This window comes from Myodes glareolus, chromosome X (assembly GCF_982192425.1).
Source record: "Myodes glareolus chromosome X, mMyoGla1.1, whole genome shotgun sequence".
Classification (NCBI taxonomy): Eukaryota; Metazoa; Chordata; class Mammalia; order Rodentia; family Cricetidae; genus Myodes; species Myodes glareolus.
In genome coordinates, this window is record NC_142053.1 from 27,464,568 (window position 1) to 27,481,696 (window position 17,129).

The 17,129-nt window shown below is 36.0% G+C and overlaps 1 protein-coding gene across 3 annotated transcripts in view; it reads left to right on the top strand.

Annotated features, from left to right (window-relative positions):
* Positions 1-17,129, top strand: part of Wdr44 (WD repeat domain 44) — a 112,052-nt gene that overhangs the window by 54,482 nt on the left and 40,441 nt on the right. For 2 of the 3 annotated variants that reach the window (XM_048450381.3, XM_048450379.3), the window contains 6 exons: positions 3,017-3,094; positions 8,284-8,920; positions 9,637-9,767; positions 10,723-10,818; positions 13,308-13,444; positions 14,169-14,252. In XM_048450381.3, the coding sequence (XP_048306338.2) occupies positions 3,017-3,094; positions 8,284-8,920; positions 9,637-9,767; positions 10,723-10,818; positions 13,308-13,444; positions 14,169-14,252 (1,163 nt within the window). The remainder of the gene's footprint in view (positions 1-3,016; positions 3,095-8,283; positions 8,921-9,636; positions 9,768-10,722; positions 10,819-13,307; positions 13,445-14,168; positions 14,253-17,129) is intronic. The other variant, XM_048450380.3, reaches the window with a different exon arrangement.

Sequence of the window (17,129 nt, forward strand, 5' to 3'; positions counted from 1 at the left end):
TCACTCTCTCCACATTGTCTAGTTGTCGGTCAGTCTGTTCGTTACCATCTACTGCAAGAGGAAGCTTCTCTGATGATTGCTGAGGGAAGCACTATTTATGGGTATAAAAAAATTGCATTAGGCGTCATTTTATTGCTATGTTCCTTTACCAATCCAATAGTATTTTGTTTTCCTCTAGACCCATTCACAGCCACCTGAGCAATGTTAGGTGTGGTTTCCTTCTTGCGGAGTAGGTCTTAAATCCAATCAGAGAGTTGTTGGTTTCTCCCATGTTTGCACCACTACTGTCCAGTATATCTTGCATCGTTGTAGATCGCCGCATTTGTAGATGGTTATCTTTTTTCCCTGGTAGTATGCAGAGTACCTTAAACACTAGTCAGTAGGGGTGAAGGCTCTAGTTAGGCACCAGCTCAAATTCTCCATGTTCAGTAAGATGTGTAAGAATTGTCTTCAGCAATAGGACCTTGCCATCAGTTTGTGGAGAGCAACCAATAGCCTTGGCAATAGCCAATGTTTAGGGGCCCCTTTGGACAATGATTCAACTAGATATAGCCCATTCCCGGCATTGTTTTCACTTGGTGATGAAAGATATCTAGTTGGGGCACTGTTTTCATGTGGCCTTTAGTGTTAGTTGTCCCTACCCACATTCTCTCCCTTACTGCTCTCCTATCTCCTCTTCCCTGTTTAATCCTCCTGCTCCAATCTCCCGTATATGTCCACTAATAGACACACACATACACATCAAATCAAATAAATATATTTTTTAAATATTTATTTATTTATTATGTATACAATATTCTGTCTGTGTATGTCTGCAGGCCAGAAGAGGGCACCAGATCTCATTACAAATGGTTGTGAGCCACCATGTGGTTGCTGGGAATTGAACTCAGGACCTTTGGAAGAGCAAGCAGTGCTCTTAACCACCGAGCCATCTCTCCAGCCCCCAAATAAATATTTTTTAAATGATGGTCAGGCAAGCCTTCTATGACAAAAATGTCACTTGAACCCTAATAGCAAGGATTTACTGAACCTAGGTATTGTGGGTGGTGATGACATGAGCTGTCAAGTGTGTAGGAAGAGGGCCACATCATGTTAAGCCCTCATGGGCTGTGGGAGAGTTTAGATGTTACCTGATACCTAAGATTCCATAGGGGAATGATCCTTGATCAGATTCTAGAATAAAATTAATAGTATTCCCCAAATATTGAGAAATCCAAAGAAACAAACTTGAGATTGAAAATGTTTCAAGGCTATAAAAGATTTCAGTAGAATATTTTACTCAATTATACTAAACAGTAGTCATCTTTGGCAAAGCTTCATCTTAGAATTAGTACTCATGTAAACAATTCTGATAATTTTATAAGTGCTATCTTAATACATACCTACACACACACACACACACACACACACACATATCCTATATGCCTTATATCACTTGTCTATGAAAGTTATGGCAGCCTTCCTCTAACAAGCTCTGTGACGAAGAATTATGAATTGATATTTCATTATATCAGAAGTCACATTTAAATTGCTATCCTTTTATAAATATAAAAAGCAAGATTTATAAATATATGAAACGATTATTTTACTCTAGCCGCAATACGGTGTCTGTGTCTACTTTTCTAACTTCCCACATGTTTGTATTTATGTGCATATAAATGTATACATATATACACACACATATCTATGTATTTTTGGTGAGTTTAATTTTATTCATCTTTTTTCCCCATTTTTTTCAAGACAGGGTTTCTCTGTAGCTTTGGAGCCTGTTCTGGAACTAGTTCTTGTAGACCAGACTGGCCTTGAGCTCACAGAGATCCTCCCACATGCTGGAATTAGAGGTGTGTGCCACCACCACCTGGAAATTTTATTCATCTTTTAGTGTTTTTGAAACCTTCATTTAACTTCTGGTTTAACCTTGCTTCTTTTAATCTAAAGCGTATAGACTTTAAAAATATTCTCAAAATATGCTTTTCTGTGTCATAAGATTTTTATTTTTACATATTTATACAGTAATACTTTTGGAAAGTATTTTTAACAGCTATTTATTTAGTGTGTATAAGTGTTTTGCCTGCATGTATAGCTGTGTACCCCTTGCTTGCCTAGTGCCAGCAGTGGCCAGAAGAGGGTATTAGATTATCCTGGAGGATCCGAAATCACCGACTCTTATGTTGTGAGTCACCATTTGGTTTCTAGGAATTGAACCTGTATCCTCTGGAAAAGCAGCTCAGTGTATATAATCACTGAGCCATCTCTTTAGTCCCAGGAAAATATTTTTGATCCTAATGTTTTCTAGCTACAAAGATATTCTGGACTTCTTATCATCTATTAAATGTTTAAAATTTAAAATTATTATTATTATTATTACTGGGGGCACATGCATGTTAATCTCAACTCTGGAGATCAGAGGGAGTTGGTTCTCCCCTTCCAGGCTGTGTGTTCCAGGGATTGAACTCAGGTTGTCAGGCTTGTGACAAGCTCTTTGGCCCTCTGAGCCATCTCACCAGCCCTCTATTAGTTTTTACTGTTAAAAAGACAAGCTGAGGAGTCTGGAGTAACCTTCTGTTCTTTCAGAAGACCCACATTTGGATCCCAGCACCCCTGTGGCAGCTCATAACTCTCTGCAACTCTAGTTCCATGGGACCCAGTGGCTTCTGGTCTCTACAGGCATCCATATTGTGTATATACATACACTCAGGCAGAATACCCATACATATAAAATAGAAATAAATCTTTGTGAAAATTAGGCTCAATTTTTCACATTTAAAAAAGTGAAAAATTACAAATTTACTGCTTTTTATTTTTTTTGCAAATCCCAGTGTCATAGATGGCATACTATCTGTTGGTATCTTTTATGTTTCTTTGCTTTGTTTAGTATTATTTGTGTTTTAATTTTAAACAAAATCTCATGTCTTCTTTGATTTAAGAATGCTTTATTTTTTTCCCTTGCATCCTTTTTGAGGAGACTTTTAAATAAAAATCATCATTTGGTCTGTTTCTTTCCTTCTTTAAACAGGAAACAGAGAACACAGCACAAAAAGCTGGAAATGAGTCCCCCCCTGTACAAGAACTGAGACAAGATGTATCTAAAAAGGTTGGAAAGATATAATATCAACTTTAGTTTATAGAGGATATCAAATTTATGATGCATTTAAACTAGAACATTTTCTGTATTGTTTCAGCATACTGTTCTGTACATACTAATTGTTTTAGCATATGTTTGCATGATCAGCTTTATGGTGAAAGGCACATTGGCCTTCTTTAGAAGTCACGTCACCATCTACTTGGTAATTTATGGTTGAAACAGTTGTTTGTTTAATATGGCCTCTGAGTAGTATGACACAGGCCTTTAATCTCAGCACTTGGAAGGCAGGAGAAAGTGAATCTTTGTGATATATATAGTGAGTTCTAGGTCAACCAGGGCTACAAAGGGTGATTCTGTCTCAAACAATCAAAAACAATTAAAGCAACAGCAAAATATGCTTGTATTTATTGGTTTCTGAGTTTCAAATCTTGAGTTTACTATTAAAAGTTGCAGATTCTGAGCCAGGCATGGTGTTGCACACCTCTAATCCCACCACTTAGGAGTTAGAGGCAGGTAGATCTCTATGAGTTTGAGTCCAGCCTGGTTTGCAGAGTGGGCTCCAGGACAGCCAGGGCTATATACTGAGACTCTATCAAATCATCATCATCAAGAACAACAACAAATAGAATTTAAAGATACTAAAAGGCTCATTGTAGCAAATTATGTTATCTTTAGGAGTCAGAGATACCAGGAAGTCCTTACACTGATAGGATCCTTGATGCCTTTTTAAATAATCAGTGCTGTGAAGCTCCAGAAGTTAGTTTGCAAGAAGAGAGCCTGAATGCAAGACACATATTTTGGGGCTGGGAATGGGGAGATGTCTCAGTGGGTAAGAACACTTGCTGTTTAAGCATGGGGATCCGAGTTCAAATCCCCAGAATCTATGTAAAAAGAAAAGCTATTCCTAACCACGTGTGCTTGCGTTTGGGAGTTCAGGGCTGTAGACAGGTGGATCCCAACAGGAGTTTTCTGGCCTGCAAACCAGGAGGCAAATCCTGTCTCAAGGGAAAATAAGGTAGAGAATATGGAGGAAGACACAATTATCCTTATCTAACCTCTGCCTGTAATACACACATTAGGCACAATTAAAACAATAAGCGTTGTAAAATGGGCCATTAGCAGTGTCAGCATAAATTCCAAGGAAAAAGATTTGTGTTCATTTATTTTTGAGTGTTTTGCGTGTTTCATGGGCTGTGGGCGCTGTTGTAGCTGGTAAGTTAATAGAGCCCAGCAAAACAACTCCTTCTCTACTACAGAACTTCTCCAACAGTAGCTCTCTTCATGCTCATTGTTGTGGAGGAGCAGCCACTACTGTGTGCAGTGCAGGACTCTTCTACCTGCCTGGACACCAGTAGCATCTCTCCATCCTTTTGTCATGACAACTGAAAGTGTCTCCACAGCTGGGATGGATTGGTGGCACATTTGCTGTCAGTGGAGCTACATACACTATTCTACCCTTATAAAATTTATAAATATAGCAGAATATGAATTTTAATGTTGATCATATCTTTTCTGTAAAAGAGAAAAATCCCTTTATGGAGAAGAGGTATTCTTATATATTAGCATATAGAGTAAAAATAGAGCTGGTTTTAAAAATCAGAAACCACAATGGTTCTCCAGTGGAGCAGCTTCTTTGATTCTTTTTTTCTTGATTCACTCATGGTTCTCAACCATTTGCATATATTTCTTTTCTTCCCGGTTACAATGTAGCTAGAACTTTTATTCTTACCATGTTTATATGTGCTTCATATTTCATTACTATGTTTCCACCAAATGTTTTAAGTTATATTCAGTCATTTTTATTGTTGAAACTTGTTGATTTTTTTTTTGCCATTTTTTCTCGTCTTCCTCCTCCTTCAGCCACTCAAGTGCTAGGATTATAGGCATTCATCACTTTCCTAGTTTTTAATTTCACCCCTTTAAAAATCAGCTACCAACTTCCAATTTATCCTGTCTATAGTGATTTGAAGGAGAATTTAAATAGAAACCAAAGAAGTAGTGAGAAAATTCTGTGGGACATAAAGTGAGGTTTAACAATCTTTTAAAGTTTTAGCCTTTTAAGATGAATTAAGCATTAATTGTTAAAGGATCATAGAAATATAATACCAACTACTGTGCTCAGAAGTATCTTACATTTAGAAGAGGAATTTGAGTAAGCATATCCAGATATGGTGGCACAAATTTCTAACCGCAGCACTTGCGTTGTCGAGGAAAAGAATCAGAAAAAGTCAGTCATCCTCTGGCTACATCAGGAGTTTGAAGCCAGCCTGCATACAACCATATGTAAAAAGAAAATCAGGAAATTGGATGAAAATAAATTTAATAAATGTTGTACCAAATTTACAAAACATTACAAAAACCCAAAGAGAAACAATCTCCTATTGGACAGTAGGAACTGACATAACTTTATGGGGAAAGTAGCATGTGAACTGATTTTTGATGAACATATAAAATTTTGGCAGGTAGAAATAAAAGAGGAAAAACATCACCAATGGCTTAGAGATGGGGAATGTGCAGACTGTTTGAGGATGAGGCTAATAAATCCAAGTTATAAGAATGTCATACTGAAGTATCTGGGTTTCATTTTATATCACTCAGAAAACAGTGAGCTTTTGATGTATGAAGAATAGCAGCAGCAGCTCTTTGTTGCTTTTAGTTCTATTTTCTTTTTTACCCATTGCATTGTTTAAAATCCATTAACAAATAATAGTTAGGTGCCATAAATAGGTATGGAAGGTGTGTATCATCAGCAGACTGAAGAATGTGACTTGTTCTCCAGAAACTGATGGTCTGTTGTGAGGAAAGCGAATGTGCCAAGCTAGCCTGTGTGGTCTGTGTGTTGTGTTGTTCGTGCTGTAGTGAATGGTAAGGTCAGAGAAGAGGGAGACTAGAACAGACGAGGGAAGACAGAATTTTCAGCCTCATCTTGACACCTCATTTTTATAGCATGAACCTGTCTGTTTCACACAGTGATCATGTCAAACCTTTGTAATAACCTTGCCCTTACTGTGGCTCTTCCCCATCCCTTGTTTTCTTCTGCACATAGACATAGGAGGCTAACAAGCCTGAAAGCCCCTTTTTTCTCTATTTTCCTCTTATTTGTAAACTTGTTTTCATCTTTTATTTCTATATTCTATCATCTATTGCTGACAATTAAGTATTCTTTTTATTCCCTATCCAAAGTATTATGTGGAAGATTACATGGATTTTAAGTTTGGACATTTTTGTTTACTACCTATGTAGCATTTGGGGAAATTTCCTAATGGTTTTCCCTCAGATCCTTCTTCTGAAAAAAAAAAAGATAATCTAGCTATCTAATGAGACCATCACAGGGTCAAGTATACTGGATGTGATACACAGAAAGCTTTCTTTCCTTTCATCTCTAGAATTTGAGAAGTTTATTCTGTTAACTTTCTCTCCTGTGGCTAACTTCCCTTCAGCTTAGAAAAATGCTGGGTCACTTTTTTTTGAAGTTTTTTTTTTCTATTTACAGTCAAGCCCTCCTTCCCAACTCCCCTGGTACTAAGGATCTAACCGAGGGCCTAGTAAATGCTAGGCAACCACCAGGCAATGTAATTTTTAAGAATTACATTGTACCCAGCTGACTCTATGTCTTCAAGTTTTAGTCATTCTTTAGTTCTTTGAGAATTGCTCACGTGTTCTGAAAATATTCACCTTTCCCCAGCTCCTCCCAAATTCACCCCTTTACTTCCCCTTCAAACATTGTGTCTTTGCCCTTTTCAAAACTTATCAAATCCTATATGTGTTGCCCATATATTCTTGGACGTGTGGTCTTCCACGAGAGCATGGTCAACTTACCAGGGGTCATACTCTTGAGAAAACTGACTCTCTTTCTTCACACAGTTATCAATTGCCAGAAGCTTCTGGGCTAGGGGTGGAGCTTTGTGCCCACAACCCTTCTTCATGCTAGGATTTGGTCTAATGTGAGCTTGCACGGGACTTATACACACATGGTGTCAGAGCCTCTGTGAGTTCACACTTCATTTGTTCTGCTGTATGCTGCATCAGTTTCCTTGTGGTCATTTACTGCCTCTGGCTCTTACACTCTTTCCACTTCCTCTTCCGCAATGACCTCTGTTACTCATTTTCACATACATTGTTATCTGACTTCTGTTACCACTAAAGTCGTTAATGCTGATTAAATGCCAAATGTGACAAACATTGTGGACCTTAGTTAATATTATATGTGGTAAAATGAGGAAATTTCTAGTACTAAAATTTTTAAGATAGTGAAAAACTATTACTTGTAATATACTGGGAAATCAAGGGCAAATCTTACTGAACAACAATAACAGCCAGTTTTACTAGTATGGAATTGTAACAAAGCTGATCAGGGCAGGTCTGCAACATATTCCGTTAACTTACTGGAGCTGGGGAATTGAAAAAGCAGAATTCGGGTTTGGTATGGTAGAAGGATGAGTGGATCGGGGAATTTAATGTGTTAGTAATGACAAGACTGGATAGAAGATATATTTTCTTTTAATAGTACTTGAAGACATAGACCCCCCACTCCCGTGTATATTTTTCACTTAGATATAAGAAATAGGAGGAGTGGGAGCAGTGTGGGCTGGATGTTGGAACTCTATTCATAGACCCCCAGAGTCTGAAGAATGAAGCCTTATAATTGATTCAAGTGTGTTTATTACCTTGCATCTGCTGACTTTTCTGATGTAGTCTTGAGTTCAGACTGCAGCAAGTTCAATTCTAATCCTAGGTGGATTTTGTTTTTGTGATTTTTGTTAACTAGAGACAGCAGGGAGTTATTGCAACAAGTTTGGCATAACTATGTAAATAAACTCTTGAAATTTGAAGTCTTCATGAGGAGATATATGGCTTCATTTTACAGGGTTCATTGAACTTTTGTGATACTATAATAACACAGATTCGCTATTACAATGTGTAAGTGTATAGATTCTGGAAGCAAACTTCTAGGACTTATGCCACTTTTATCACTAACTCGAAAACATTGGATAAATCACTTGGTCCATGAATGCTTTAGTTCCTTCATTTGTAAAATTATGACAATAGGAGCAAATTTTTATACATTTGTTGTAAAGATTAATTTAAAATCAATAAAGTGTTACAGACATTGCCTGTCATATATATTGAATTAGCTATTACTTTGTTGTTGTAAATAACTTCATTATTTTTAAAACTGCGTTTTAACTTTTCATTAGATAATTGAAAGTATTATTGAGGAAAGTCAGAAAGTACTACAATTAGAAGATGACTCTTTGGATTCCAAAGGGAAAGGACTGTCTGATCAGGCTACTGCCAGTTCTTATGTGGCTGAGACAGACTTTAGTGACATCCCTGGACTATTATCCATAGAGCATGAGCTACAACATGACTCTGGAAAGGCAGACAGTCCAAATGTATTTGAAGAAGCTGAATTAGAAGCACAAAGATGTTTTCCTTCTGAGGACTCCTGTGAGAAGACTGTAGATGAAATTGCTAATGTAGCTGAAGTAAGTTCAGCTGAGCAGCTTGATGTTTCTGAACTGGAAACCGAAATACTGAGCAAGGAAGCAATGGAAGTCAAAGAAAGCGATATTCTAGATCCTGCATCCTCAGATTCTTTGTCTACTAAAGATTTTGCTGCTGCGGAAGAAGTGGCTCCCGCCAAACCCCCAAGGCACCTTACTCCAGAACCTGATATAGTAGCCAGTACAAAGAAGCCTGTTCCTGCACGCCCACCTCCACCAACTAATTTCCCACCTCCTAGACCCCCACCTCCAACCCGACCTGCACCACCACCAAGAAAAAAGAAAAGTGAATTGGAGCTTGAATCTCTTAAAACACCTGATCTGGATGGCAAGTATTAACTGAGAAATATTTTGGTTGGGAAATATGATAGTTGAAACTAACTTTTCTGCTTTAGGTTGGGAAGAAGTAAGATAGGGTCCCTTTTATATCATCCAGACCAGCATGTAACTTGCTATGTTGACTGGGCTGTCCTTGAATTTGTGGAGATCTTCTGCCTCTACTTCTTGAGTATAGGCATCTGTTTTGATTCTCAGCTAACTTTTCTGCTTTTGTTTCAATTTGTGCTAAAGAATAACTGCTATGATAATTAAGATATATAAATTATTTCTTGACTAAGTTGACAAAAGCTGAAAGGTATTATACTGGTCATAAGTTAAAATAATATTATTTTACTTTAATAGTATTTTCAGACTCCAGACTTTTACATTTTTTAACCCTCTAAGAATTGATATGGAGTGGTAGGAATAAAATGGGAGTGAAAGACGTAAAACAACATAAATTTAAATGCTAATCTTTGAATGTATAAACTGTGCAGTCTTGAAGAAGTTAAGTAATTCATTTGAACCATGGTCTTTAATAAACAAGAATAATAAAAGCCACTGTTCTCATAGGCTTGTTATAAGAATTAAATAAAGGTTAAAATACTTCTTTATCCGTGTGTGTGAGTGTGTGTGTGTGTGTGTGTGTAAAATTGTTGGTATTATTCTTCTGTTATTAATATCTTCATTATTATTATTACTATTATTATTTTATTATCATTGCAGTACCCAAAGACAACATTACATCTGATTCTCTCCTTACTGCAAATGTGGCTTCAGAGAGTACAGTTAGAGATTCCCAGCCTTCTCTTGATTTGGCAAGTGCTACAAGTGGAGATAAAATAGTTACTGCCCAGGTTGGTGAATTACTATTATATTGGGTATAGGCTAATTCAAGCTTCATATAACTAGCTGACTGAATTATTGAAACCCTCTTTCTTCTCTTTGTCTCCCATGCCTGACCACCTCACTTCCCTTTCTGGCTTGACTACTAACTAGTTTAGTGAGCTAGGTAGCTATTTAGCATCTGATTCTTAGATGCCCTATTGATAAAACATGGGAAAAGTATTCACCTTGAAAGTTTTCTGCGAAAATGAAATGTGCTAATATATGCCAAGTATGTGACATGTTATAGGTATTTTTAAAACCAGCTGCTTCTATTTTAATAAGTTCATTTTCCTAGATATAAAACACTTCATGTACTAGGCTATACAAAAAAAAAACTGCATAGCATTTTACCACAGCCAAATTCTGGAACTCGGGGTAATTTATATAGTAGCTGAGGTGAGGAGGGTTGGCAGACCTGGAAATGTGACATTACCATCTTGTTATAACAATACAGTAGAGGTCACAAGCAGTCTCTTTTTGTAGAATCAACATGGTGTTTGTCTTTTTAAAGCATTGTTTTTTTTAATCTAGAAGAATATGCAGCAACTGTATGTGAATTTTTAACATATTTGTTGTCTAATTCTTTAAATAAACAGAAGTTGTCCTAAGTCTTCTTTAGCAGTATCCACATATGGCTTGAATTAATTGCAATCTTAGTAGAGAACTGTTGATTTGAATGGGCTCAAATAAAATATTTATTTGTTTGTGATACTACTAAGGCACTATTTCATGGGCAACAGTAATTTTGGTGTCTAATATCTTTCAACATGTAGAGAATAGTAAAGGACTAAAATGGAATCATTAATTTAAATTTTCAGTAGGCTCTATTTTCTGATTTGTGGAATTTTGTAGAAGTATGCATCGTAATGAATAATTAAAAATTATAGAAATTCATTTAGTCTGTTTGTATAATTATAATTTTAGGAAAATGGAAAAGCACCTGATTTGCAGACGGTAGCAGGGGAAGTGATGGGCCCTCAGAGACCTAGATCCAACTCTGGGAGAGAGCTTACTGATGAGGTAGAATTTAACTTTTTTGTTCTTAAAAGCATAAAATGTAAAAATAATGGGAAAATGAGAAAGTTCTAGAGATGGGTTGTGGTGTTGACTGCATAGCACTGTAAGAGTACATAATGGCTCTACACTGCACCTAAAAATAGTTAACACACTCTTGTTTCATGTTGCATATAACTTACTGGATTTTTAAATTGACATTTCACATTTGTACATATTTATGGGTTGTAATGTGATGGTTTGATAAACTGATACAGTATATAATGACTAAATCCAGGAAATCAGTATTTCCATCTTTTTGAACTTCATTTCAATACCAGGAACAGTGAACTTGTTTAGTAATTTTGACATGTATAATGAGTTACTTTTAGGCCAAAATCATTAAAATTAAGAGTATCTTAGGTTTGGAATTTTATTTATATACTGAAGTTTGACTCTCTGATGGAAACTTGCCATTTCACAAAGATATGCAGTGGAATACTTACATTCAAAGCAGAATCTAAGACAGACTGATGGCAAAGCAGGCCTATAATCCCCAGCACTCAGGACACTGAGGTAGGAGGGTCACAAGTTCAGGATCTACTTGGACTACAGAGTAAGTTCAAGGCCAGCCTGGTAACTTTCTGAGACATTAAATCAAAAAGAAAAAGGCAAAACCGTCTGAGTCTGTAACTCAGTTGTATGTTTGCTAGCATTCATAAAGTCATAGGTTCCATTCCCAGTACCACATGTACATGCACACCCAGCAGAAAAGCACGATCTGTATTTTATAAAAGATGAGCTTTAAAATAATCCTAGTATTTCAGATGCTTTTTTAACATTTATTTGTGTGCATGTGTGCGTGCGTGCGTGTACTTAATGGGTACATGCATGCCACAGTACAAATATGAAAGTCAATGGATAATTTGTAAGACTTGGATCTCTCATTCTACTATATATGTCCTTTGGACTGAACTCAGAGTTGGCCTTTAGACCTTTTATCTGCTGAGCCATTTCCCTAACTCTATAATGGTTTCTTACCTTTGAACTTTAGAGTAGGGGGCTAGCGAGATGGCCCTGCAGCTAAGAAGAGCAATGGTTGTTCTTCTAAAGAACCCAGGTTTGATTTCTGGAACACGCATGATTACAACTGTCTGTAACTCCAGTTCCAAGGGATCTAATGCCCTCTTCTGGCCTTCATCGGAATTATGTACATGTGGTGCACAGACATACATGCCGGCAAAACACCATACACAGAAAATAAAAATAATTTCAATTCTTTGAAGGCCAACAATAGCAGATCATTAGTTTGAGGTCATTCTGACCAACATAACTAGACCCTTTCTCAAATGTGTTAAAATAAAATAATACATTTTTCTAAATTATACTTTGGAAAATAGTTTAACTTTTCTTAAAATGTTAATATTACCATGACCCAACAGTTCCATTTCTGTTTTTATACTAAAGAAAAATGGAAACATATCCACACACAAATGTACAAGATATTCAAAGCAACATTGTTTATAATTGCCAAAAATGGAAACAGCCCAAACATGTATGATGGATGAATCCTTAAATAAAATATAGTATGCCCATTCAATAGTATATTTTTCAGCAATTAAAAGAAAACAGTATCGATATTTGGATAAACCTTAAAAATATCATGCTAAATGAAAGAATCAAGATACAACATGCAAAACTCAAGATGTCGTTGGTTTTTACCGCTGAGTAAAACTCTAATGTGTATATGACTTCCCACAGGGCAGGAAACTCTGACTGCTCTTGGGATTGGAGAGGGAGGAGGAGAGAGAGTGGGGGGAGCGGGAGGGTATTGGGAGGAGGGGAGGAAGTGGAAATTCTTATAAATAAATAAATAAGGGGAAAAAAATCCAGTGTGTGTGTGTGTGTGTGTGTGTGTGTGTGTGTGTGTGTGTGTGTGTGGTGTGCATTATACATATTTTTTGAGTGAATTTATGGAATGTCCTGAATAAACAAATCAATACAGACAGAAAGTAGATTAGTAATTACCAGAGACTAAGAAATAACTAAATGGAATTGACAGCTACTATACAACTGATTTCCTTTGTGAGCAATCAAATATTATAATTTAATGATAAGTTAAGAACTATAAATATATTATTAACCATTGAATTGCATGTTTTAAGGGATAATATTTTATGGTATGAGAATTATATCTCAGCATAAATGTTTAAGTTTATTGTGCGCAGTAGTGACTATCTAGAAAATCCTTAACATTTTGAGAGTTTTGTAGACTCAAAAAAGATAATTAAAGGCTGGAGAGCTGGCTCAACAGTTAAGAGTACTACTGCTCTTCCAGAGGACCTGGGTTTGAGTCCCAGAACCAAAATCCACAACTACCTGTAACACCAGCTCCAAGAGATCCAACACCTCTGGCCTCTGTGCACAACATACATATATATACATAATTAAAAATAATATAAAATTTTAAAGATAGTTAAGTTTCAAGTCATCTTGGTGTTATTTTTTACCTCTAGGAAATTTTAGCCAGTGTAATGATTAAGAACCTGGATACTGGAGAAGAAATACCTCTAAGCCTTGCTGAAGAGAAGTTGCCAACAGGTATTAATCCTCTCACTCTACACATCATGAGAAGGACAAAGGAGTATGTAAGGTATGACTTAATGTTATTTAACTTTTTTGAACTACAACTGTCCCTATTTAGTTAAACTCAGTCCTCTGTTTCAATCTAAAAGTAAAATTAGCTTGAGTATGCATTCTTTACCTTTGATCTTTGCCTTTGATTATTGACATACCATGTAGTTACTTGCGGAAATTATTCTAAATCTTAAATCTCATACTATTTAGTTTCTAGTTGTTTAAAATGATTTATGCTGGAGACAGAATCAAAACATTTTAAGACTAAAAAGCCATGTGTGAGGAGCACTTAGTATTCTAAAACTTTGCTTTGTAAGTATTTGAAAACTGCTTTAGAGCAAAATGATTGATTTTCATTATGAGATGTAATGAGGGCCTAAGGAATAAATTCAAGAAAAGTAAAGATCTTTTATTAAATTTAATATATGTTGTGCCTCATGGACCAAGAAAAAGCTATCTACAGGTTATTTTATTGTTTATATACACAGACTTCATATAGTAGGATTTTATAGGCTATTAAATTGCATTCTTTTAAATTTTGCAAATTGCATCTTGCTTTAAGATTCCAGTCTTTACTCTTAGAAACTATTTAGTAATTCTCAGGCTATTCATTAATTTGAAGTTATATAAGCATATCAAGATAGTTTTTCTTGTTCTGATTAGTTGCTGCATAGTAAACATAAAAAGATATTTTTGAGAAGAGAAATGGCATCTTTTAAAATGACTCACCCTTCTTGTAGCAATGACGCCACTCAGTCTGATGATGAAGAAAAGCTGCAGTCACAACAAACAGACACTGACGGTGGGCGGTTAAAGCAGAAGACGTGAGTTACTCTACATGCCTTTTCTTCTTTTTAAGTGTTTACTAGAAAAGTAAAAAAATTCCATGCTTTTTTTAATCAAAAAATGTAATAGAAAAACTGTAATATCAGATTGTTCTTAGCTACTTTTTACATTACAGTAAAACAGATCCTTTAAAGAGATTTGTCTGCCAAAATCAGAGTTACACTCTTCCAAGGCTTCTAACGCGACACTATTACCTTATATTACCACCATCCTAGTGTTGTTCTCTTGCTTCTACTAACTGCCATAATCATTGGTCTACCAGAAAATTCTTCAGAAAATCAATCCTTGTCATATTACTTGAATATATATGCTACCACTTAATTTGAGTAATTTCTTTCTCATAATTTCTTTCAACTTGAGAGAATTGCTTTGAATGGAATATGTGGTCTCCCTCCAGATGGTATTAAATCATGTTAAATGTCTATCCACACTGTCCCTACCTACCCTCTATTGGCTAATTATGAGTTTCTTACATTCATTTAGGTCATCTTGAAAGCATCTGACATAAAGTAAATGACCAATATATTTTGTATCATCCTTATATCGTTTTCCATCCTAGATGCTAGAATTGTGAACAGAAGAACATCATTGTCCTTAGATATCTTCCTCCTTTTCTTCATCTTTCCAAACCCTATTTATATTTCTTTCTAACTACTCCAGTTCATAGCAAATCTATAGCCACATAATTTATTTTTTCTCTTTAGCATGTTATCTTAATGCCATTTTCTAATTTCAAAAGCAAATAATTTTATCAGCATATATTTTACATGTTTCTTATGACATTTTCATACATGTGTATAATGTATTTTATCATATTCATGCCTATTGCCTTTTCTTGCCCCTCACTCCTTCTGATCTTTGTTCTCTTTTTAAATAGTTTCCCTTCTACTTTCATATCTTTTTTATTTTTTTATATTTCTATTTTTCATGACAGGGTTTCTCTGTGTAGCCTTGGCTGTTCTGGAACTAACTCTGTAGACCAGGCTGGCCTCTCACTCACAGAGATCTGCTTACCTCTGACTCCCAAGTGCTGGGATTGAAGGTTTGCACAACCACTGCCTGGCTGTTTTTGTTTATTTGTTTGTTTTGTTTTGTTTTAAATTACCCAATTTGTTTAATAAGGGTTACTTACAGGAGCATGGACAGTTTATCAGTGACTACGGTGAAGAAATGTTTCTTTCTCTTAGTAGCCATTAGCTTCTTATAGATCCACAAGGAGGGTAAGCCTAAAGCAAACACATTTGAAATAGCTGGACAGTGTGATATGAAAGGTTTATGATCATATGATTCTTCTGTAAACCCCACAAATACATAGTATACAGGTAGTCATATAGAGTATGTCTGATTATGTCTGAGTCACTAAATTGTCAATATTGTCATAAAACGTCCAAAATGTATGATCCTCTTAAATCTGACTATTTAAAAAAGATGTACCAAAATGCAGATATATGTTAACACCAGGTATTTGAAACTTGGCTGTCTAACACCAACAGCTGTCAGGATCCAAAGAGTTAGGAATTGTTCAGGAAACATAAACATCAAGGTTAACTGCCATATAGTGTATGCCCTATAGCTCATTTATGTTCTATTTTGGTTTTCTTATACACGTTCTCACTATATGGCTTTTTACACTAGGTCAGGCTGGTGTGAACTCACAACTTTCCTGCTTCTTTATCCTGAGTGTTGTGATTATAGGTGTGCATCATTATGTCCTGCTAAAGCTCATTTTCTAGGAAAAAATTTGTACTCAGAAATTTTTTTATTCAGAAAATGGGTCTATATGTCTCATTTTTTATTCATATATCATTTCTTAAATCTGGTCGTCTAGTGCCCGAGCTTCTAAAGCAACAGAGAACCTGCAAAATTTGACATAAAAGTTGGCATGTGAGACTGCTTGGTAATATTCTGATTGCAAGGTTGTAATCAGAAAATGATAAAGGACCCATACATAGCACAATAGTCTATGTATATAGTAACTCTTTCCAGCCCTTTCTCTTACCATCATACACATAGAACATAGAAATATTTACACTAAATTATGAGGTAAACCAATAATGCAGCCAGTAGCCAGAATAGATTGGCCCCTGGTTCTCAATTTTCCTGGATCATAACAAGTTGTTTTGAAGACCGAGGAAGCAACTAATAATTGAGCTTAAAAGAATCCTGTTCAAAAGGTCCTGAGAATAGTATGAGTGGTAGCAGACCCTATTCGTCAATGAAAAGGAATCTACTAAATAGTACCATTTTAAAGTCATAAGAGTCTATAGCTGAGCCTAGTGGTATACACCTTTAATCCCAGCACTTGAAGGAAGGGGCAGGCAGAATCTCTGAGTTCAAGACCAACTTGGTCTACAGAGCTAGTTTCAGACAGCCAAGGCTACATAGAGAAACCCTGTCTCGAAAACAAAAACAAAACATAAAAAGTCTATATTTAGAAAGTCACATCTACAGTGATTTAAATGTCTTCTTGGCTTTTAAATAGCAATCATCATAGTTTCATTTCCTGTTGGTCTGATAAACTACCCTGATAAGAGTGTCTTAAGAAAGAAGGGCTGTATTTGGCACACAGTCCATAATTGCAGGAATGTTAAGGTAGTAGGAATTTAAAGTAGATAGTCATAAGACATCCACAGTGAAGAGCAGAGAGCAGTGAATTAATACCTGCTCTTAGTGCTCAGCTCACTTTCCTCTCTCTTAAACAATCTAGATCCCCCACCCAGGGAACGGCGTCACCCACAATCTTCCCATTAATCAAGATAATCCCCTCATAGATATGTTCACAAGCCAGCCCAATCTAGACAGTTCCTTATTAAGCCTCCCTTCTCAGGTGATTCTAGAGTGTGTCAAATTAGCAA